At 40.5% G+C, this 24,875-nt stretch overlaps 3 protein-coding genes across 10 annotated transcripts in view; 2 read left to right on the forward strand and 1 right to left on the reverse strand.

Moving 5' to 3' along the window:
• The window catches only part of LOC134811529 (uncharacterized), a 106,909-nt gene extending 82,862 nt beyond the window's left edge, over positions 1-24,047 (forward strand). For 2 of the 7 annotated variants that reach the window (XM_063818394.1, XM_063818395.1), the window contains 13 exons: positions 6,506-6,544; positions 6,790-6,861; positions 7,197-7,351; positions 7,576-7,656; positions 7,844-7,984; positions 9,365-9,544; positions 9,704-9,883; positions 10,921-11,065; positions 11,603-11,725; positions 12,039-12,459; positions 12,699-13,016; positions 22,913-22,947; positions 23,296-23,936. In XM_063818394.1, coding sequence (XP_063674464.1) covers positions 7,223-7,351; positions 7,576-7,656; positions 7,844-7,984; positions 9,365-9,544; positions 9,704-9,883; positions 10,921-11,065; positions 11,603-11,725; positions 12,039-12,459; positions 12,699-13,011 — 1,713 coding nt within the window. In that variant the 5' untranslated portion in view covers positions 6,506-6,544; positions 6,790-6,861; positions 7,197-7,222 and the 3' untranslated portion in view covers positions 13,012-13,016; positions 22,913-22,947; positions 23,296-23,936. Of the gene's footprint in view, positions 1-6,239; positions 6,342-6,505; positions 6,545-6,789; positions 6,862-6,926; positions 6,999-7,196; positions 7,352-7,575; positions 7,657-7,843; positions 7,985-9,364; positions 9,545-9,703; positions 9,884-10,170; positions 10,189-10,920; positions 11,066-11,602; positions 11,726-12,038; positions 12,460-12,698; positions 13,017-22,912; positions 22,948-23,295 lie in introns of those variants that run through there. The other 5 variants (XM_063818390.1, XM_063818391.1, XM_063818392.1 and 2 more) reach the window with 5 other exon arrangements.
• LOC134811531 (uncharacterized) overlaps positions 1-24,875 on the reverse strand; it is an 84,110-nt gene that overhangs the window by 7,870 nt on the left and 51,365 nt on the right. For both annotated transcript variants that reach the window (XM_063818401.1, XM_063818402.1), the window contains one exon: positions 1,777-1,945. In XM_063818401.1, coding sequence (XP_063674471.1) covers positions 1,777-1,896 — 120 coding nt within the window. In that variant the 5' untranslated portion in view covers positions 1,897-1,945. Of the gene's footprint in view, positions 1-1,776; positions 1,946-24,875 lie in introns of those variants that run through there.
• LOC134826743 (DNA-directed RNA polymerase II subunit rpb1-like) lies at positions 20,303-22,959 on the forward strand. Its single transcript, XM_063839236.1, is given in 7 exon segments — positions 20,303-20,323; positions 20,505-20,656; positions 20,695-20,749; positions 20,751-20,828; positions 20,830-20,870; positions 21,738-21,868; positions 22,913-22,959. Coding segments are annotated over 7 exon segments (525 nt in total).

Raw genomic sequence — 24,875 nt, forward strand, 5'->3', positions numbered from 1 at the left:
GACTTACACGTTAACGTATCACCGAGATATGCATTTATAGATACTCAAATGACTGATCCCGGTTTCATTTTTTTGTGGCTTCCTTCCTAAGATAAATGGCTTTACATTTTACCTCCGCTTATATGCTCGATAGTTAACGTAGTCATAGTAAAGTGTCTATTACACCTGTATAACACCTGTATAGTGTATAATTAGCCTCATATTCTCACATAGGTTTGTGTAATTCATTATCAACAGTGACTACTTATGTGCTACTTTGTGTATTGATTTTGTTGGCTATGATTTGCACATTGGTCTCGCTTTTATTTGTAGTTCTATTACGTATTATTCCAATGAGAGTTGTTTAAAAGAGCACCATTAGCTACGTTTTATTCGAGTTTTATCTTGGTTTCTTCTAGGTTTAATCATCGATAACGAGCATAGTGCATGCATTAGTGCATTACTTACAGTATCTCAATCATGATTCACTGAACGTACCTTGGCAGCAGCAGTAGTAAGCGAATTAGACCCTGATCTACTGAACGTACCTTGGCAGCAGCAGTAGTAAGCGAACTAAACCCTGATCTACTGAACGTACCTTGGCAGCAGCAGTAGTAAGCGAACTAAACCCTGATTCACTGAACGTACCTTGGCAGCAGCAGTAGTAAGCGAACTAAACCCTGATTCACTGAACGTACCTTGGCAGCAGCAGTAGTAAGCGAACTAAACCCTGATCTACTGAACGTACCTTGGCAGCAGCAGTAGTAAGCGAACTAAACCCTGATTCACTGAACGTACCTTGGCAGCAGCAGTAGTAAGCGAACTAAACCCTGATTCACTGAACGTACCTTGGCAGCAGCAGTAGTAAGCGAACTAAACCCTGATCTACTGAACGTACCTTGGCAGCAGCAGTAGTAAGCGAACTAAACCCTGATTCACTGAACGTACCTTGGCAGCAGCAGTAGTAAGCGAACTAAACCCTGATTCACTGAACGTACCTTAGCAGCAGCAGTAGTAAGCGAACTAAACCCTGATTCACTGAACGTACCTTGGCAGCAGCAGTAGTAAGCGAACTAAACCCTGATTCACTGAACGTACCTTGGCAGCAGCAGTAGTAAGCGAACTAAACCCTGATCTACTGAACGTACCTTGGCAGCAGCAGTAGTAAGCGAACTAAACCCTGATTCACTGAACGTACCTTGGCAGCAGCAGTAGTAAGCGAACTAAACCCTGATTCACTGAACGTACCTTGGCAGCAGCAGTAGTAAGCAAACTAAACCCTGATTCACTGAACGTACCTTGGCAGCAGCAGTAGTAAGCAAACTAAACCCTGATCTACTGAACGTACCTTGGCAGCAGCAGTAGTAAGCGAACTAAACCCTGATTCACTGAACGTACCTTGGCAGCAGCAGTAGTAAGCGAACTAAACCCTGATTCACTGAACGTACCTTGGCAGCAGCAGTAGTAAGCGAACTAAACCCTGATTCACTGAACGTACCTTGGCAGCAGCAGTAGTAAGCGAACTAAACCCTGATTCACTGAACGTACCTTGGCAGCAGCAGTAGTAAGCAAACTAAACCTGATTCACTGAACGTACCTTGGCAGCAGCAGTAGTAAGCGAACTAAACCCTGATTCACTGAACGTACCTTGGCAGCAGCAGTAGTAAGCGAACTAAACCCTGATTCACTGAACGTACCTTGGCAGCAGCAGTAGTAAGCGAACTAAACCCTGATTCACTGAACGTACCTTGGCAGCAGCAGTAGTAAGGGAACTAAACCCTGATTCTCTGAACGTACCTTGGCAGCAGCAGAGGAGCAGGTTCCAGTGCTAATAGGGGAGAATAGAGACCCCTCATTCCACACTTGACGGAGTTGATGGGAGTTCAGACAGCTGAGTGCACGATGTAGATCTATCATTTCCAGCCCTCTGTGAAAGGGAGGTCGCTGCTTCTTCTAGAATATCATACTATGTACGATTAGATCGTTAGTCGAAAACTTAAACCTAGCTATTCGAAAAGTCAAATTTGTGCATCACAGACATGCAAACTTACAAAGAGACTTTGAATTCGTTATGGTTATCGGAATGGCTTTATGCTGTATGAAAAATGTGCTGTATGTCTAATTAATATTGTTCACATGGATATATGAATAGTCAGATAGAAATAAATACCCCTCCTCCACAAGTAAATACTCCTCCTCCACAAGTAAATACTCCTCCTCCACAAGTAAATACTCCTCCTCCACAAGTAAATACTCCTCCTCCACAAGTAAATACTCCTCCTCCACAAGTAAATACTCCTCCTCCACAAGTAAATACTCCTCCTCCACAAGTAAATACTCCTCCTCCACAAGTAAATACTCCTCCTCCACAAGTAAATACTCCTCCTCCACAAGTAAATACTCCTCCTCCACAAGTAAATACTCCTCCTCCACAAGTAAATACTCCTCCTCCACAAGTAAATACTCCTCCTCCACAAGTAAATACTCCTCCTCCACAAGTAAATGCTCCTCCTCCACAAGTAAATACTCCTCCTCCACAAGTAAATACTCCTCCTCCACAAGTAAATACTCCTCCTCCACAAGTAAATACTCCTCCTCCACAAGTAAATGCTCCTCCTCCACGTCTTCATTGTATTCACAGGAGTATTGACGAACTTGATCTGTCTAGCAGTGCTACGATAAACCTCTAGGAGATTACTTCCTTGATCTTACAATTATGTTAATCGTAAGTGCAACTCACGAATAACTGATTTAACCTCTGTCAGCAAATGTAATGGACAATTTTCCCAGAGCCATATTGTCTTCATTTTACCATTGTCTAGTTGAACTTAAAATCGTCTACTTTTAAATCTTTGACTATGATGATATCGACAGTTTTTCGTAAGTAGTGAAGCAATATCTAAAAAGTTTAATGTATGTAAAAGAGTATAACAGATAACTCAGGTCTTATGTAAACTATCACGGACACAATGAGGCACAGTGTTCTTGTAGAAGAAAATAAATTTACATTCAGCACTATACCGTCATATAAAACGTCAGTCAACTTAATTCTTATACATTCACGTTGGTAGCTCCTTTAATCTATGAAGGGTTGATTTTATCCTTAATTTGAAAAAGAAAATATTATTACAAAACAGCTTTTGGGTGGGTTTCATTGTGGTGTGAGGACATATCTTAGTTTGGTAACAAAGGATGAAATTAATTTATTATATTTATGAAAGGTGTGCTCGGTGCTGGCTAATGTGGTAGGATACCGTATTCATGACGTACCGCGGACTGGCCCTCCTCTTCCTACCCTCCTCTATTGTCCTGGCAGACTTACCGGAATTCAGCTTTATTGTTAGAAATTGCTTTGTTCGAATTAAAAGAACAGTGCTCTCAGGATCTCTTGTCAAATCATGCGTTGTGTTCAATAAAGCCAATTGGATGTTTTGTATTTTGTGTTATATTTTTAGCCTTCGTATAATAGTTTGTATACCGTTGAACTGTGTTGTGGGACCCGATAGTAGCTCTACGGTCGATCGTGAATCGTGATTATATCTCATAGTCTAAGAATAATATTTAGGAGTCTATTAAACAACCATTATTGAACATTATAACCATAAGAGCATTAGGGGTCATTCATAAAAAGCAAGTGAGGCACGGTTGACGCACATCAAATGAACGGTTGGCACACGGTTAATGCACAATGGTGGTTGATGCAGACATTGTTGACACGTAGTTCACACAAGGTCCTCACACGGTCACATAACCATGATAACACATGATTTATAAAACATTTTTGGCACACTACTGGAACATATTCCGGGGAAATGGACTCACTAACCGTTTCTAATTTGTCCTGGGAGCATCACTGTCTTAATATTATTTTATTCATTTTATTAATATTATTTTCGATCATACTGCCAGATAGGAACTGACCGGATATCCGGCTGAATCCGGTTCCGGCCGGATATCCGGCTTTAATGTCCGGTTCCGGTTTCGGTCCGGTTTGCAAGAATTTAGCCGGATATTTAACCGGAAATTTCTTTTTTAAATGTTTCTGAAATGTATTTTTGTCTAAATTCTTGCTAAGGGGCATCCAGTCAGTGCTCTTATAGTGACCAGTGAATTCCACGCCTCCACGGTCGCTTGTTATCTGTCAGCGAATGTTCAAGACCCGTTCATGTGAGATTTTGTGTATCAAAACAGCTATCATTTATGCTTTATCTGTGAGCATTTCAAGCAGAGGAACCCCTTATGTCAAGGATTAAAACAAATGCCATTATGCCATTAAAAACTTAGGACATTATCCTCGGTTACATCGACGCCACGAACTTATGAGAGCTGGCTGCTGGATCTTGGGCTTTACTTCTAAAGCAATTTGCACATTTGTGCTAGGAAAAGCGCAGTGAATTCTTGCAATGTGGGTTTTGATTTTATTCCAACTCGTTTCCAGCTCTGCTCATACAGCAGATCAATCAGTGACCTCTGCACTGCTCGCACAACATATCAACAAGTGACTGCTGTTCAAAGAGAAGAAAATTGGTTGAAATTTGAAGTAGGGCATGAACACAGTTAGTCGGACTGTAAACACTTTATCGTTGTGTCCACATGGCTTTTAATACATATTATAATTGATAAAAAACCCCCAATCAAGGATTAATCTCAATTTTCCGGCAATTTCCGGCAGCCTTAAATTTCTTCTTCTTATTACCCGGTTCCGGTCCGGCAACATATGCAGCAAACCGGAATATCCGGTCGTTTCCGGTCCGGCAGCCAAAACCATAGACCGGTCGGTTCCTACTGCCAGAGATGATTTGCAAAGCAACGGGATCATTACTATTAGGATTCTTAAAGGACAAACTGTTATATCATGTCAAGGATTTAGTACAGTAAGTCCATCATTGATACTGGCACTGGCAGCCGTTCAGTTTGCTTATCTTTGCATCATCATAATGCCGGTGAGGATCATTGGTCTTATGATAGCAATGATTTCATCGATTTACTCCTTTTTTTGTGACAAAATAGAGCGAACATTTTGATTCACGGCATGTAATCTAACAGGTAATTCAACGAAAGAGTGGAAACACCGCATACTCACTAGATTTAAGTATATACTCGCTATAATACATATATGACAGTCACGGGGCGTCAAACACTAAACAGTTTTGAACAATGAAGCCAATTACTTAATTAATCAATTAATAATCAATTACCTAAATAGCGAATACAATAAAATCGAAGAAAAAGTTAAATATCAATCTGAAAGATCACAAATGACGGCAGCTCATAAAGTACCACCCGCTAAAGTAATGTACGCGAACGGTGCGTTGAATATTAATTAAACTTATATTTTTCTACCCAGCAAGCAAATATAAAATGACATTTTAAAAGTTTAACCATCCTATTGTTGCGATAAAATATCTCATGTCTTTGAAGAGCATGCAGTGATAATACATACTTGTTTAAAGGCCATCAGATGTCACATTCAGCACGCTAGTACAAAATAAAACATCATTATCGCTTTTAGATCAGAAAATGAAGCACACACAGGACAGCTCTAATCTACTAATGAGCCATGGCATTGTTACGTCAGAAAGAACAACTGAGCGGTTTAACTTTATAAAATTTGCAAATAGCCTGGAAAAGAACAGCCCGGTTTTACGTGAAACATATACCGAGTGGTACACGTTGTGGAGGTGCGCGTATTACAGTGCCACTATCGGAGATGATTTTGTAGGCAAGACCACGTGACCGACCCCCACCAAGATGTTTAGCACACACGTGCTTCTTAACTGTGTGTCCTGGACAACTGTTTCCCAAGCAACTGTGTGTTGGTTGCCACAAGATTGGAGGAGGTTTATTGATCAAGGGGATGGTTGTCTAGAACAAATAGCCACCTCGTTGTGGATAAGAATGAAAGTAACAGTATGTTTTAACTTGCCCCGCTGGTATTGGTCGTCCTAAATACCGTCAGTGTTATGTTAACTGGTCATAACATCCTACCAGTTATCTTTCAAGGAAACGTGAATATGAAATAGAGACATACGTTACCATCATTGTTTCATGAAATTGAATGATTTATATTAGGATTTCCAGTTTAAGATTGAGTAAAATTGATAAAAGTTTTTATAATTTTAACTAAGTTTTCTCCGAGATTGAAATGCTTTTTTTACAGAGGAGGAATGTCATTCTTATTTCAAAAAATATTATCAGCTCTGATCTAATAAGGAAAATAGGCAAATTGATACAACAATTGAAGAATTAACACCTATATGTACATTTTAAGCATGGCACTATAACGATCTATTGAATCAAGACTGCACGCCTGATTTTACCCTTGAAAATGACAAAAGTTATCAAACACGTGTTCATAACAGGTACTACATTAATGGGCTGGTTTTTTATACAACACGAAAAACATTGATTAAATAAAGACAACAATTTACTTTCAATCACCTCCTTCTCCTCCTCGTTGTTTTACCTCTTACCTTTCTGGCTCAATTTCTTGTTTGGTGACTGAAACTAACTGCGATATTTACAGGCTTGATCCTGGTATGCTGCTTCAACTACGTCACAGCATGTAAGTGTTTGTGTGTTGATTATATTTCATTAAAATATTTTAAAGTTCGTCTTTAGAGACGTTTTTCCGACTTACCGTAGATTTTGAAACATTCCATTAGTCATCAGAGATACCTTATCGGCCCAAATGAGTAAATATTATACCAATTAAATTTTACAATTATTTCAATTGAAAAAAGTAATTCTGTGGTTTTAAAAAGAAAGCAGTTGTGTTTATTTTGGTAGTTATTCTCACTTCATATTCAGACGGTTTAGGTGGATTTACTCAAAAAGTGCCTGGAGTTACCAAGGACCCAGATGCGACGGCCAAACCAAAATGTGAGCTTCAAAACTCATTCTTTAAATTGTCTATTGTTTCAATATTGAAATGTGATTTTATTTAGGGAACACCGGAACCGTACCTCCTACGTCTAGTCGAGGCCTTGACAGTCTAAAATTAACAGAAAAAAAAGACTGTAAGCACAATTTGTCTTTCTTTCTTCCAGCTGCTGTCATTATTATCTTTACCATAAGCTGCATTTAATCTGCCCCGCAACAGTCTTTAAAGTTTCATACAGTCTCCGCCAATATTCATTAGAATGTACCTTGTGTTACCTCTTGAATTGCTTTAATATGTTAGAGATTATAAAAAAAGAAAACGCAATTTCTTGTAGGCCTTGAGGGTGGTCCAGTGGCGGTGATGTTCAGAGAACTCTCCTTTTCCAAGTATCTGGTATGGGTCGCAGCGGCCCTTCTGCTCGCTGGTATACTTCAGATACTCATAGGACTCTTCGTCTTCTTATCGGATGCCCTTGACATTTACATGCTGGTAAGTTAATTATTTCAGGGTTCATACTTATGTTTCCAGGTTAGGGTATGCGATCCAAGATCTAGTAGTACTATTTATTTGACACAAATATATATATTCTTGAGGTTAACTGAGAGGAAGGGCTCTGAAATTACTCAAAAGAATGGTTTTGAAAATGTCCCTTAAAGTAACTCCATAACTTATGGCAGGAGTAAATTATTGCTTTTGTAACTCCCTTATTTCAGCTGCTGAACTATTGTATAGCCACCCTGTTTTGTATCTGCACCATCTTGATAAGTGGGGGTGGAACCTTCGAACCATTACAGGTTAAAACAATATTACTCTGATTGCTAATCGTGTGTGGGGTATAGTTTAGTTTTTGTATTCAGTATTCACCGTACGATAAGTTTCGGACCACTTTGTTTCCGGAAATCTTTGATTTCTTTCAAAATTGAACTGATCCTGGGTCGAAAGTTATTTTCCTAACTTAATTAAAGTTTTCATGTATTTCAGAACACTTGTAAGTACCTCTCGCCGCTCAGCAGCATCGCTATTAGTGTACCCATGATGACACTCTTCCTTTTGAGTTACAGCCGATTCTATGCGATAACATACCCCTTTTACTACGTTGACAAATTCACTGTCATCAACCAGGTATCTTATAGCCCCAGTACAGCAAAACCCAGATGTACCGCTCCCCCATTTACCATAATCCCAGATTTACCGCTCCCCCATTTACCATAAACCCAGATTTACCGCTCCCCCATTTACCATAATCCCAGATTTACCGCTCCCCCATTTACCATAAACCCAGATTTACCGCTCCCCCATTTACCATAATCCCAGATTTACCGCTCCCCCATTTACCATAATCCCAGATTTACCGCTCCCCCATTTACCATAATCCCAGATTTACCGCTCCCCCATTTACCATAATCCCAGATTTACCGCTCCCCCATTTACCATAAACCCAGATTTACCGCTCCCCCATTTACCATAAACCCAGATTTACCGCTCCCCCATTTACCATAAACCCAGATTTACCGCTCCCCCATTTACCATAAACCCAGATTTACCGCTCCCCCATTTACCATAATCCCAGATTTACCGCTCCCCCATTTACCATAATCCCAGATTTACCGCTCCCCCATTTACCATAATCCCAGATTTACCGCTCCCCCATTTACCATAATCCCAGATTTACCGCTCCCCCATTTACCATAATCCCAGATTTACCGCTCCCCCATTTACCATAATCCCAGATTTACCGCTCCCCCATTTACCATAAACCCAGATTTACCGCTCCCCCCATTTACCATAAACCAAGATTTACCGCTCCCCCATTTACCATAAACCTAGATTTACCGCTCCCCCATTTACCATAAACCCAGATTTACCGCTCCCCCATTTACCATAATACCAGATTAACAGCTCTCCCATTTACCAAAAACCCAGATTTACCGCTCCCCCATTAACATAAACCCTGGTTTACTGCAGCTATTTCATTCCGCCAAATTAGGAATTAACATAATATAACTGTGAACAATCAAAACGCTGATTTACCGCCGCTTTTATCTGTCCCTTAATCTTCGCCATAAATCGGGTTTTACTGTATACCAATTAAATATTTCCTCTGGATGAGCCATTCGCACCTATCATTTTTTCATAAGGTAGCTCCAAATCTCTTCTCCTAAATATGTTTTCAGCATGGGAGGAAGGTGTAGTGTCAAATGCTAGATTGCCTCCATCTCCGATAGCATGTTCAGATCCGCCGATTTCTGACAAATGTGCTTAAAGATCAATTTTTGAGTTTTGGATTCTTTTATCTAAACTTCTTTTTTACTCAAAATCCATCCCGGAAAATCGTTAGAAACCATCAGAAACAATCGTCAGCTCCCAGAAACCACACTTTGGGAAGCCCCTAAGATCCTGAAATTGCCAAAAATGAGAAATTGTAATTTTAAACCTCGGATCTTTGAGTGCACTTTTGTCAGAAGACGGAAAAACTAAAATAATTACCCCACTTTATTTCAGCTGATTGTTTGTTTTCTGTCGTGGTTCATACCCATCATAGTGGTTGGTCTCGGCACCGCTTTTCTGTGTACCTCCATATCGGTACACACAGAAAAAGTGCTCACTGGTTTCTGTGTATACCCATCTCAACCCGTTTATGCCAGTTCACATCTCTGGTACAGCCAAAATAATGACACCAAGGTAATTTCCTCTTGATCAATTCTCATTTACCAGATGAAGTGATGAACGGCACTTTTATTTTTTATCATTTATTTATTACCAGATATGTAGTTTTATTTATTACCCGATATAGGAACATTGATTTAAACGAAACTTTTTTAAATTCTGAAAATTTGACAGGAATGGGGTTGGGGATATTTCTACGGTGGTTATATGGATGGTGACATCCCTGCAGATTCGGGCTGCCAGATCTACATGATCATATACGTGCTGATCTGCCTAATTCTGCCTCTGAGTGGCTGCATAGTCTGCTACTCTGCCATCGTGTACCAACTCACTATCATCAAGAAAAATAGAGAGGTTTGTTCGTTTAAACCTTTAGATCGTGTGTATACAACCATGACCGAAACTACGATACCTGGCCTCTGATGTTTATCTTTGTCAAATTTCATTCTGAATTTAATTTTAAAAGCTCATGATTTTTGGAATAAGTTCTCATTTTGGTCGTATTTGTATTTTACTCTTATCTTAGCTTTTAAACACGAGGGAGACACAAGTAACACGAAGCAGTATCGGTTTATACTTTATAAACAAGGATTTTTTTGAATAAAAATACTACTTAAAATTAAAATATATTTGATTTTCAGTCGTCGTCAACCGGTCATGTAAATATGCACCCATTGATTCCAACCTTCCTTTTCACTAATTGTGAAGTGTTAAAACACCACCACTGATTTTAGGTTAAATACACCACTGAACTAACTGAAGCTCTTATGATAGGCTCCTTCTGATAGCGATAAGAATCCTCATTGCGATAATTGTGATAATCATATTAAGTTTTAAGAATGTTAATTGATACCCTAATTGCTCAATAGTCCTACAGCCTTGATACCCTAATTGCTCAATTGTCAATTCGATGATTAACCACTAGCATTTTTATATGGACAAGCAGTTCTGATATAACGGTATTTTGAAATTCAGTGTGGTATACCGGTATATTTTGGAATGCATCGAATATTTGTCTTATAAAAAGCAAATCCGGTTCTAAGAAGAAAAACTAAAAAGAACCGGTCCGGTTAAAAAATTCAAATGCAGTCCGGTTCTGGTCCGACAAGAAAAGCTGATCCGGTCGCTTTCCTTTTTCTGGCGTGCAGTCTCCTATTTATTAGGAGTAATTCTATATTATAAAATTACTCCTATAATGAATAGGATACTACACCCCAGCTAGTATTAGTAAAATCCATCGCTTCTTCAAATTTTTCTAAAACTCGAAGCCTAACCCTTTTGAAAATATTTCTTAAGCTATACTCACGGTGCGCAACGTAAATGATAAAAAGTTAATAATTTATACACTAATTTTGTCTCAGATTTATATTTTCATGTTAATACAATTTCAGAAAATCACCAACTCCTCTACGGGGGGCGCTAACCCCGCGGACCAATTCGTGACGGTCAACGAGAGCCAATCCGTTCCTATGCGTTCCATGAAATCCAAAACCTTCAGCGTTGCAAGTCTCAAACAACACCTTAAGAAACAAACTAGTAAGTATTTAAGAGAAATTTAAGCGTGAGAGTCCTGTTTTTTCACATCTCCATGCCGTAGAGTCCTGTTTTGTACGTCGCCGCCGTAGAGTCCGGATCCCGAATGAAACATTAAAATTAAGAACTGAAGAATAGAATTTAAGAAACTTCTTGATCTTAGTCAGAACCTCATCGTTTCTCAGATATAGCTATTATAACAAGTGATAGGCTTAGTTGAGGTCCACAAACTTCAGATTGTGCATTGGTGACTTAAACTCGTTTTATGTATGCAACTGCTATCTTCCCTCAAGCTTTTTCCTAATAAAAATAATTTAAAGTTAAGTAAAAAGTTTTTTTTTTAAATGAGACGTTAGCTATAACCTTATAGAAACTAAAACAACTGAAATAGCGTACAACCAAACCAATGCCCACTACTAATACAAGTTACAAAATGTATTGTACCCTTTTACCAAGGGTTCACCTTTTAATCCTGTATTTATTCACAATACATCTGCATCCATGATTATTTTCAAACATTAGCTGTATTGACTATTTCAGGTAATATTTCTCAAAAGGCAAAAGAGAGGGTGCCAGTGTCCGTGATCCTTATCTTGACGCTATACATCTTTGTTGCGGTGCCTTTAACAATTGTGGAGGTTTACAATACATCTCTTGTCGGTGGTTAGTACCAATGTTTTGATTTTAAATGTCAATTAGTTTGCAAACAAACGAAACGTTGCAGTGACAAAAAGAGCGTTAGATATTTTGAAGTACTATTTCATCTTTAATTATGGTATACACAACTTAGTCATCAGCCCTTTTACTGAAGTGAAGAAATAAATCAGAAATAAATATCGTATAAATCGATTATACCGTGAAACGGGCGATTGAAGGATTGAGTGGAATATACTATGCATACTAAACACTATAATACAGGCATGACACTTAAGGTTCACCTCCAGTCTCCGCGATTTAAAATACCGTCATTTTCCAGGCAATACATCAGTGGCTAAGTTGGTCTGGAAAAATCTTGATGAAGCAAAGTTGACCTCGTTGAGGGAGGATGAAAAGAAAAATATATGGTGCGATGACAAAATTAAGGACTCCCCCACATTTACACAGGATTGGGTGACCACGTTCTTAGACATAGGCTACTCGGTCGGCTTACTCGCATTAGGTCTTTCCCCGTGGGCTTACATAAAATTCACAAAGTCGTTCGAGGAGAACTTGTGGCTAAGGCCACTGAAGAAGATATCAGGTAAAATAGGCCTGGAGATAAGTAAATCAGTTAGGAACAAATTTGCTAGTCCAGGACATGCCAAACCGGTCACTAAGTCCAACCCTAACTACTCTGCAAATGGAACTACATCTGGCTATTCTTCTGGATTGTGCTCAGCTGCTCCACCGACCGCCAGGTATGTTAACAAGTATGTTAACAAGTATGTTAACGGCTCTTCAAACAATCAAGGCAATCTATCTCAAAATTCGATTAGAGCTCCAGCACATGATTTTTAAAAACCCGTTAGCCTTGTTGCATATTCAAATTTGCTAATATCTGTTAGTTCGTTTTTCAATGAGAATCATGTGAGCAAATAATAAGGATCTTATAGCTGCACAAAATTGTATTTTTTCTGCTCATTAAACTTTTCTCAAGGAATGCTCCACCAAGTCCACGACCTCAAAAAAGACCTATAACACCTCAACCCCCCGGGCGTACATCGACAGCCGGGGTACCTCCCCCACAACCATCTCCTCGTGCATCTCCTCGTGCATCTCCTAATGTGGGTAAAAACCCGCCCGACCCTGTAACAGTAGAAGTAAACCCACCGCGACAGAGTCTTACAGCCCCGGATGTTGACCCAGCGACTGGAAGGCCTAGACGTCGCTGCAGATCACGGAACCCATCTGCTGAAAACCCAACCACAGACCAAACAGATGCTGCTCCAGATAACAACAATAATATCTAGAATTTGTGAGTTACTTTAATTTTATTATATAGTGAAATCCAGAGTTTAACAAGAAATGCGGCCGCTTTTCTTTTGTGGATGGCCGCTCAATTTCCCGATCCGGGATGAAGTATTCTATCATATTCCATACCAGTACAGTACCACCTGGGGACCCCAGTCTTTGCTGTTTATAAGCATGCAGATATGGCGGAGTGACAGGCCGAGCGCCGCCCAGTTGATATAATTCTATATTGAATTTGAAAATCGTGTATATTTCTATGTAACTATATGTTTATTGTTTATGCAACCTGACACGGATCTGTGCAAAATAGTAATACTAACTCAAAATAATAATACAATGCTATCAATTAGTCCCTATCCACTATCGGGATGCGTACGGCAAGTTTCCATAACTACTTTTTTGTGATCAGCGGTAATAACCGCTTTTTTTACGCTAAAAAAGCGCTTATTGATAAAACCCACCGTTATTTGGCGATTATAAAGCGATTATAAACGGTCCCGTTAATAAACGATTAAAAACGATTATAATCGCTTTTTCCATAAAATATTTTTGCAAAAGCGATTATTAGCGCTTTAAAAGCGACAATAAATCGCGAATTAAAATTATTAGTGATAAAAAAACGCTTTTATTTTAGGGTTGTCGATTATTATCGCTCCGTAAGCGCTTTTCAAAAAAACGCTTATAAACCGTTTTTTGGACCGTTTTTAAAACGCTTTTAATCGACTATAAGCGATTATATTCACTAGGGAAAGTTCCAAATTAAAAAGCGCCTACTAATCGTTAAAAAAACGCTTTTTTATTTTAAGTTAATAAGCGGTTTAAATCGATTATAAAACGATTATAAGCGACAATAAGCGATTTTTTGAAATCTGCTAAAAAGCGATATTTTCACTATGATCAGCGCTTATAACCGCTTTTCTTGAAATTTTCCTACTGAAAAGCGTTTATAAGCGCTTATGAGACAAGGAGACAAGGACAAGGAGACAAGGAGACATGGAGACAATGAGACAAGGAGACAAGGACAAGGAGACAAAGACAATGAAACAAGGACAATGACAAGGACACAAGGACACAAGGACACAAGGACACAAGGACACAAGGACACAAGGACACAAGGACACAAGGATACAAATAGACAAGGGCAAGGACACAAGGAGACAAGGAGACAAGGAGACAAGGACACAAGGACACAAGGACACAAGGACACAAGGACACAAGGACACAAGGACACAAGGACACAAGGACACAAGGACACAAGGATACAATGAGACAAGGAGACACGGAGACAAGGAGACAAGGACACAAGGGGACAAGGACACAAGGACACAAGGAGACAAGGAGACAAGGAGACAAGGAGACAAGGAGACAAGGACACAAGGACACAAGGAGACAAGGACACAAGGAGACAAGGAGACAATGAAACAAGGAGACAAGGAGAAGGAAAAGGAAATCAAATGAGGTTATTCTCTTGCCGACACATGAACACAAAGTGCACATCTCTCAGTAACACTTCTACTAATACTTATAGCTATAATCTATATAGAACTAGTAACATGGTCGCCTTTCATCCGTTTACGAATACGTTTATGATACCGCGTGTTTCAAGATTTTCCGTGAGGCCGGGATTGAAACTGATTACGCGTACGATTTATTTAACTAGCAAGCCGTCGGCTAGAGAATAACAACAATTTGATATGATACTCCGTCTCCGTCTCCGTCTCCGTCTCCGTCTCCGTCTCCGTCTCCGTCTCCTTTTTGAATTCGATTGTTTAGGGCTAGGGCGCGGCTCAAGTTAGGGTTGTGGTAAGGGTATCGGATAGCTTCGTCTCCGTCTCCGTCTCCGTCTCCGTCTCCGTCTCCGCCCCCGTATCCGTCTCCGTATCCGTCTCCTCCTCCTTTTCCTTTTTTAAATTCGATTGTTTAGGGCTAGGGCTCGGGTTAGGGTTGTGGTAAGGGTATCGGATAACTTCGGGATTATATATTATGGTTGTTAGGGTTGGGATTAGGGTTTATGTAAAACCGTTTTGTACGGCTGCAAAACTATAAAAACCTTGTATCACGTCGTGACCCCCATCGTTACCTGGGGACCCCAGGCTATTATGTTTCATAAAGAATAAAGATTCGGTGGAATGACAGGCTGAGCGCCGCCCAGTAACCCCCATCGCCGTTTTACTTTACCCCTGTAGAGTTTCTACGATACAGGGGAGCCGCGCACCTGTGCGCGGCGGGTCATACAACGTATGACAATAAAAACCAAAGTCACATGAAATTTTTGGGCGAGCAAATTAGCGAATTAATAAAAGCCAGTTCGGCAAGGCCCAATAGTGCATTTTGCTGCGATCTACGTGGTTGTGAGAAGAATTATTTGATGCGCGGCGCAGTCCAGTCTAGTAGTGCATCGCTCTACAAGTAATTGTTCTACTTTATTGTATATCTAGGTAGTGCGTCATCGACAGTGAGCCGCACGTGCCGACTGTAGGATGGTTTTTTAGCGCTAATTTCGGCCAGCACAATTTTCTTCAAACAAATACCCAGGAACCCTGACCGGATGGGGCTTAACTTTGAAAGTAAAAGAGTTGGAGACTTCCGGTTTTTTGTAACATGTTCCTCTTTTAAAAATAACGTTACCTCTCCAGGAGGAAAATTCAAGACAACGTAATTGTTGAGTTATCTCAAAATCTCCAGAAAAGTCCCCTTTCGGGCCGATCAAAAGTTTGCAACTTTAACTTTGCGGATTCCTGTACTCTGGTTGGCTGAATTGTGTCACGTGGTAGCTGCCTGAACATTGGAATGCGCCACGCGTGCAAATCATGCTTGTTGTCGCGCGCGAGGTCAAGCCGTCTGTTTAAATTAAACCAACTCTAGTACCACCACCAGCCGGTAACTTTTCCTGGGTAGATATTAAGTATCCTTCCCGACCTCCGATTGCAACAAAAATTGGTAATCTTACTCATAGACTTACAAGGAAAGTGTCCGAAAAGTTTAAAGCATATCCAACCATCAGACATTATGTTACAGCTAAAAGCAGCGTATTTTGCCCCATTTTGATCACTATATCAACTCCAATATCCACCAAATTTTTCGGACAGTTGTGAAAGCCCTATTGGAAGGTCGTCGCCAATTTTCAGAATGATTTCATGCAAGGAACTGAAGATATATCCAAATAATACGACAAAAATCAACGAATTTGGTCAAATTTGGTCAAATTACGCGACTTTTACAGCTAATTTTGCTCCAAAAGCCGCGCACCATCAAATATGGCACCTAGGCGAAACTCACTGATCTTTCCAAAAAGGTATGTAATGACAAATTTGGTATTGTGAAAATTCTCACAGTCTCTAGAAAACAATGGTACAAACATTTTTAAAATCCGAGCAAGTTTATTTTTATGGTGCACCCCCTAGTCACTAGTATATCCCAGAGTGGTGTTTGGCAATTAGAAAAATTGATCGTGCGTGGTTTAACCGCGGCAAAATTTTTGTTGAAATTCTTGTTAAAATTCTGCACGCCTAATATAAACAATTATAACGTGCGTCTTACCTGGGGACCTCAGGCTATTATGTTCATAATAGAGATTCGGCGGAATGACAGGCTGAGCGCCGCCCAGTAACGTGCGTCAAATACCACTCTGGGATACAATAAAGTAGAACTAGAACAATTACTTGTAGCGCGATGCACTACTGGGCTGCGCCGCGCATCAAATAATCCTTCTCGCAACCACGTAGATTGCGGCAAAATGCCGAGCTGGCTTTTACTAATTCGCTCGCCCAAAAATTTCATGTGACTTTGGTTTTATTGTCATACGTTGTATGACCCGCCGCGCACAATTGCGCAGCTCCCCCTGTATCGTAGAAACTCTACAGGGGTATAATGAAACAACGATGGGGGTACAAGGTTTTTATAGTTTTGCAGCCGTAAAAAACGGTTTTACATAAACCCTAATCACAGGAGGAGCAATGCGTGGGCGCGATTGCAGCAGTTAGTGCCCGTTTGTAGCAGTCAGTGCCCGTTTGTAGCAGTTAGTGCCAGTTTGTGGCAGTAAGAGCCAGTTTGTAGCAGTTAGTAGCAGTTTGTAGCAGTTTGTGGCAGTTTCTTTGCACTTTGCTCCTCCTGCGTAATCCCAACCCTAACGACCATAATATATAACCCCGAAGCTATCCGATACCCTTACCACAACCCTAATTCCCGAGCCCTAGCCCTAAATAATCGAATTCAAAAAGGAAAAGGAAAAGGAGAAGGAGAAGGAGACGGAGATGGAGACGGAGACGGAGACGGAGACGGAGACGGAGACGGAGACGGAGACGGAGACGGAGACGGAGACGGAGACGGAGACGGAGACGGAGACGGAGACGGAGACGGAGACGGAGACGGAGACGTTACCTGGGGACCTCCGGCTATCGCGTAATTTTTGTTGTTAATTGTGTCCTCGTTCAAAATACGTAAAGAATTAAGCGCTTATAATCGTTTATAATCGCTTATATACCCCGCTTACATAATCGCTTATATACCCCAAATAAATCAAATCAAAACATATTTTGATCATAGTTTTAAAATGCGTCAAAAAGCGCTTTTCATCGTTTATAATCGCTTATAAGCGACAATTGAAGACAATAACATTTACGATACTTTATAATCACTTATAATCGCTTATAATATCTCGTACCTGACAATTTTTTCCTCGTTTCAAATACTTAAAAAAGCGCTTATAATCGTTTATAATCGCTTATAGACAGCAAATAAATAAGCGCTTATAAACGCTTTTCAGTAGGAAAATTTCAAGAAAAGCGGTTATAAGCGCTGATCATAGTGAAAATATCGCTTTTTAGCAGATTTCAAAAAATCGCTTATTGTCGCTTATAATCGTTTTATAATCGATTTAAACCGCTTATTAACTTAAAATAAAAAAGCGTTTTTTTAACGATTAGTAGGCGCTTTTTAATTTGGAACTTTCCCTAGTGAATATAATCGCTTATAGTCGATTAAAAGCGTTTTAAAAACGGTCCAAAAAACGGTTTATAAGCGTTTTTTTGAAAAGCGCTTACGGAGCGATAATAATCGACAACCCTAAAATAAAAGCGTTTTTTTATCACTAATAATTTTAATTCGCGATTTATTGTCGCTTTTAAAGCGCTAATAATCGCTTTTGCAAAAATATTTTATGGAAAAAGCGATTATAATCGTTTTTAATCGTTTATTAACGGGACCGTTTATAATCGCTTTATAATCGCCAAATAACGGTGGGTTTTATCAATAAGCGCTTTTTTAGCGTAAAAAAAGCGGTTATTACCGCTGATCACAAAAAATTAGTTATGGAAACTTGCCATGCGTACATGGTAAAATTAACAATGTACTTGAACATTTCAGCACCGCGCGCCAACAATTGTTTAATTCAGATGATCGCGCAAAATAACTTTGCGCAGGCAGACACGTGGGCGATAACTAGACTGGGGGCGAGGGCACGCACGCACGCACGCACGCACGGTCGCAAAGCTACCATATACAAAAATAACCTCGATCGCTAACCCTTGTCCTTGACTCTTTTGTGCCTTCGGCACTTTGAGTCATGGATCGGGAAAAAATATTCTGCATTTTATAAGGTCGATTTCGATGGTAATCAAAAGAGTATTAGTGTCAAACAGTATATATACAATAAAGTAATTCAAGTGTTGCAATTGGCAGAGCACAATACAGAGGTAACGGAAATTGTCCACTGCTACCAATATTATATAATATGAAATATCAACAATCAGATATATACACATCTACTCCATCATAGGGGCAGTGATGAGGTTATAAGAGACATTCTGATAGTGGTGTCTCATATTTGCTGTCCATTTTTTTTCCTCTGTACCCTCGTAGAGCTATGAGTGTGGTTCTTAACATAGCGAATCTTATTCTTGTCCTTACATGTCTTACCAAATCGCAATACCTCTCTTTTCTTTTCCTGGCGATGAGGTCTGCCACTCTATTTAGAAACCGCTTACATTCTTTGGACATGCCTCCAGTTGTGAGAAATACGGCTGGGGTGAAAGTGGCCTTCTCTACGTTCAACACTCTCTCCAAGTACTCATCCTTCTTCTCCTTTTCGTTCTCTTCGTATACTTCTTGAAGAGTTTTGGTCCTGTTTGATAAGCAATTGGGGTGTGAAACCCTTATGTCAAGAAAGGTCTTATCAAATGGAGTCCAAACTCCTCTAGCAGATACGTCAAGCCGAGCTTGGTCACCTGTTATAGTCTTGGGGTTGAGGCAGTCACCCTCATTTACCTTCTGTAGCTGGGGTTCGACTTTCACATCATGACATACCTCACGAAGGAGATTTGCTAATGTGTCTCTGATGTTGTTGTGGGTCATTATCACATAACCCCCTAGCTTACAGGTGAGAAGGTGGTCAAGATCACTTGTTTTCCCACATCCACAGGTGATGGGAGTGTTTGGTATCCACCAGCTGTAGCGTAAGCAGACACTGTCACGAAACTCCTCTTTGTTCAGAGTGTAGCCATACTGCTGAAGTGGCAATGTGTTAAGCCAACTGGACGCTCCCTTTTCTCTTGCTGCTAGTAGTGCTCTCTTAGAGGAGGTGCCACATCTTTCAGCTATAGCGTTAAACTTGGCTTGGAGCTCGGAATTCTTCAAATTTTTTATCATTACTTTCCCTGATTTGGTGAGGTTACTGGATGCAGTGTAAACTTCCTGTTGGTCCACTATTGCCTTTGTGAGCTCGGTGGTGAGTAGCTTGGAAGCTGTGTACTCAGACTGGCATTCCTCGTGGGGTTTACCAATGCCCAATCCTCCTAATATTATTGGTAGAATTAACACGTCCCTCTCTAAGTCTGAAATCTCCCTGCCCAGCATCTTTGGCAGAAGCTTTTGTCTTATTTCATGTTCTAGCGGCTCTTCAGAGATATGAGGAACAGTCCTTTGAACAAACTTCCATCGGTGTTGTATGCCAGAGATGTAGGCTGAATAGGCTGCTTGAGGCTCAGATTCTGCAATATCAGCTAGCATCTTGATGTCTTCGCACCACCCTTGGACCTTATCGGCAATGTACTGATCTTTGACACCTGTATTGCCAAGTACTGCACCAAGATGCCTTGTGCCTGATGTTATTTGCATATTGAACTCTCCAACAATGCCTTGGCCTGGTCGATCATCTGAGGGTCCTTCACTACTAGAATGCTTTTAGATGGGTTAGGAAAATAACCATACTTAGGTCCAACTTGGAGCAACTCCTTCCACCACTTATACACTGCCTCCAATTTCCCTCCAGCAGCACTATCATCGGCAATTTCGATGGTAATTGGTATAAGCTCTGTAAGCGAGCTTTATGGATGGACAAATATCACCCACTACAACTTTCTGGGCCAGCACGGAAGTACACTTGCTGGTTGAGCTTTGTAATACACGGTTCACATTGGGTTGCCGCTGAGAGACTGAAGTTGTGAATAGTGATTAAAACACTGACATTTTATGTTAATAAATCACCCTCCTTCAGTGCACCCTCCTACAGTGCACCGTTACAGTGCACCCTCCTACAGTGCACCGTTACAGTGCACCCTCCTACAGTGCACCGTTACAGTGCACCGTTACTACAGTGCACCCTCCTACAGTGCACCGTTACTACAGTGCACCCTCCTACAGTGCACCCTCCTACAGTGCACCGTTACTACAGTGCACCGTTACTACAGTGCACCCTCCTACAGTGCACCATCCTACAGTGCACCCTCCTACAGTGCACCGTTACTACAGTGCACCCTCCTACAGTGCACCCTCCTACAGTGCACCATCCTACAGTGCACCCTCCTACAGTGCACCGTTACTACAGTGCACTCTCCTACAATGCACCCTCCTACAGTGCACCGTTACTACAGTGCACCCTCCTGCAGTGCACCGTTACTACAGTGCACCGTTACTACAGTGAACCGTTACTACAGTGCACCGTTACTACAGTCCACCCTCCTACAGTGCACCGTTACAGTGCACCCTCCTACAGTGCACTCTCCTACAGTGCACCCTCCTACAGTGTACCATTACTACAGTGCACCCTCCTACAGTGCACTCTCCTACAGTGCACCGTTACTACAGTGCACCGTTACAGTGCACCCTCCTACAGTGCACTCTCCTACAGTGCACCCTCCTACAGTGTACCATTACTACAGTGCACCCTCCTACAGTGCACCCTCCTACAGTGTACCATTACTACAGTGCACCCTCCTACAGTGCACTCTCCTACAGTGCACCGTTACTACAGTGCACCGTTACTACAGTGCACCGTTACTACAGTGCACCGTTACTACAGTGCACCGTTACTACAGTGCACCGTTACTACAGTGCACCGTTATTACAGTGCACCGTTACTACAGTCCACCCTCCTACAGTGCACCGTTACAGTGCACCCTCCTACAGTGCACCCTCCTACAGTGTACCATTACTACAGTGCACCCTCCTACAGTGCACTCTCCTACAGTGCACCGTTACTACAGTGCACCGTTACTACAGTGCACCGTTACAGTGCACCCTCCTACAGTGCACTCTCCTACAGTGCACCCTCCTACAGTGTACCATTACTACAGTGCACCCTCCTACAGTGCACCCTCCTACAGTGTACCATTACTACAGTGCACCCTCCTACAGTGCACTCTCCTACAGTGCACCGTTACTACAGTGCACCGTTACTACAGTGCACCGTTACTACAGTGCACCATCCTACAGTGCACCGTTACTACAGTCCACCCTCCTACAGTGCACCCTCCTACAGTGCACCCTCCTACAGTGCACTCTCCTACAGTGCACCCTCCTACAGTGCACCCTCCTACAGTACACCGTTACAGTGCACCCTCATACAGTGCGCCGTTACGGGTTATTATTGAAAAGAAAATCAGAAATACAGAACTGTGGCGCATCATTTTTCTGAAGCATAACGTTTCCCTTGACTCTCAATAACTACGAAATTTATTTGGGCTTTATTTGGAATTCATCACTGAACTCGTCCGCCAAATAAGTGGGGTTAATTGTACTTATCGCAACGCATAACTATCTTTAGTTTTCCTTACTATTTATTGCAGTCATTAATCCATTAATTATGCAGAATATTTGCTGAACTATTGGCGCAGTCTAACCTATAAAATCAGCCAGTGTAGTATGTACTTGAAAATATACCAGGAACTCAATGTTTATACAAACACTGCACCACGCTGAAAACACAACTTTAGGTTCTGAGTAAAGTTGCTATTTTGTGGCTTTTAATTACCGTAGAGCCAAAGCAGTTAGAAGTAGACTACAGGTCATGCGGTATGTGGATCTGGATGGTTTGGTTGATGATCGTGTTTGCCAAATGTTCGGTTGTCGGGGTGGTGTATAATAGTTCTGGTTGTTTAGTTGTTATTCTGTAAAAGCTCATTATATACCGTGCTGCTATCTATATCCTGCATGGTTCGGTTCTGATGTTGGGAAATTGATGATACCTGGTTATTTAGTTGTCTTTATAATTTTGTAAGTACCCAGCACTGTAATTGTATATATATTGTATATATTGACTATATTGGCTTGTGTATAACGGTTGATTACAAAAAATGGAGTGTTTTGCATTGACTATCAGTATTTCTGTTCAAAATTGTCCAAATTTTAACACTGTTTCATTGATTTTGACCACAAATGAATTGATCGACCCGATAAAGGGATCTGAACAAAATTCCATTTTTTTTGTAATCACCCATGTATATATTGGCGATAAGCGTTTGGAAGTTATTGACAATTACTTAGCTTAAAACTAAACTAGCAATTGTATATTATGTTGAATATAATACATCTACATATTATCGCCTCTTTATTTGAGCGTAATAAGTTATACCTTAATTTAATTATGTTTTGATTTCAAGAAAAAGTTAACAATCTTCACTTCAGGTGGCTCTCAATACGAGTTTCAGTTTGTTTTCCAAGTAAGTTTCTAACGAGTCAATCCTTTCGATTTTACTTGATCACAGTGCCTTCAGCTATTGGCTAGCTAGGGTGTTTTGATATATAATCAATAATTTTAATACTTTGATAAGTTATAGATTGATTACTAACCGTCTGCTAGACGGCTTTTAACTTTCAGTACAAAATTACTACTAACTAGACTGACTATAGATCAAACAAATACTAACGCTTCAAGAACAGTCACAGTCTAGATTTAGTTTAGCTTTAACTCGGATTTGAACTGACGGCAGTACTGTCTGAAGCTAGAGGATATTCTGAAGTACCTGTTAGTATTTCTGTGTCTTATTATAACCACTTCCCTACCTCAGTTTTTCTCGAAGATGTAAATTACTGGCCACGGATGAGGTTGAAGGTGTTCGTTACAGATGGGATAGCCGAGTTCCCGCAACGCAACTTTAACAATGTGTGGACATATTAGGATACAGAATATGAGATGTAATCATAATGTTACCATCTTTCAAACACCGCTTCATTGGCTCTACCCTTTACTTAGTCTTCTTTGCGACCCTGTTTCTGACTTGATTTTGCGACTAGATATATGGATTTTTATCTGTCGAGACGTTTTGAGCGATGTGATTCAAAGGATTCGATTCACAGTCGTGGTATTAATTTGAATTAAGTAGGAGCGATTTGAATTACATGTTTATTTTTCAACTTGAGGGGTTATTTGTTTGAATAATTGTTGTCGTGGAATCAAGTAATAGGGACTTCGGCATTTATAAGTTTAGTCAGTTTACAACCTTCAACTTGGAGTTATCTTTAGATTTAAAATAAAGTTTAATAACACTAACAGTTCAAAATGAAGATTTTTTCCATCTAGATATAGTTCTACCTTTTTTTCTTTCTTTTTTTTAATTAGAAGGGGATTTAGGCTTCTCTTTTGTCATACACGCACATTTTGACGAAACATTTTGTTTTCTTCTGTGATATTGTTGATTTCTAACTGTTAAGCTGTATTCAACTTTTTCATTTTGTCTTGATTTCAAGTTTCAACCTTCCCCGTATATACTGGTCCACCAATACTGTTTCACGACTCACGTGGGGAACTGTATTGTCTTTGGAATATACTGCGCTCCTTTTTTATTTTATGCCTGTACCCAATGGTAATACAAATTGTAGGTTTATAACCTACCACTACCAGGACGTGCGCCGAGTTGGACTCGTCGACGGTCCTAATATTTGAAACAAACATTTTACGAGTATCACCCGTTAAATGAAATATGTCTATAACTTCCTTGATTATGCACTAAGTTGGCATTCTCCGACCAAAATTGAACGGGAAATCGTTTTAGATCACTTTCGAGGCACCTCGACAAAAGCTACTCACGCTATTGTGCTCTTTATGGAGAAATACGTCAGTAACGTTTTTGAGCAATGAGCTTGTTATTCTCTTTCAAAAGTATTCCTAGTCATTTGTATAAGTGCATATATTAACTCTGAATATATTGCAAAATAATTTATCTCGATTCATGAAGTTTGAAAGAAGTTACAGCAATGCGCGCAATTTGGGGAGTGTGCTTTTGGCGGAGATTTACTGTTTACTGGAGCTGGGCCGCGCTCAGCCTGTCATTCCACCGAATCTCTATTCGTTCATGAACATGATAATAGCCTGAGGTCCCTATTATGTTGTAAATAGGGAAACACGTACTTGTGATTGAATTCAATTGCCGTAGAACTAGCCATGTGTTAATTTTCTGGATTCGTTTATTCATTATTATTGATGCGTGGCGCTACATTGGTCAAACAAATTTTTTCCTGATCCATGACTCGTGCCGAAGCACGACGGCACAAAAGAGTCAAAGACAAGGGTTAGCGATCGAGTTTTTTTTGTATATGGTAGCTTTGCGACCGTGCCTGCGAGCGTGCGTGCGTACGTGCCTGCGAGCAC

This window comes from Bolinopsis microptera, chromosome 2 (genome assembly GCF_026151205.1).
Source record: "Bolinopsis microptera isolate Bmic1 chromosome 2, MBARI_Bmic_1.0, whole genome shotgun sequence".
NCBI lineage: Eukaryota > Metazoa > Ctenophora > Tentaculata > Lobata > Bolinopsidae > Bolinopsis > Bolinopsis microptera.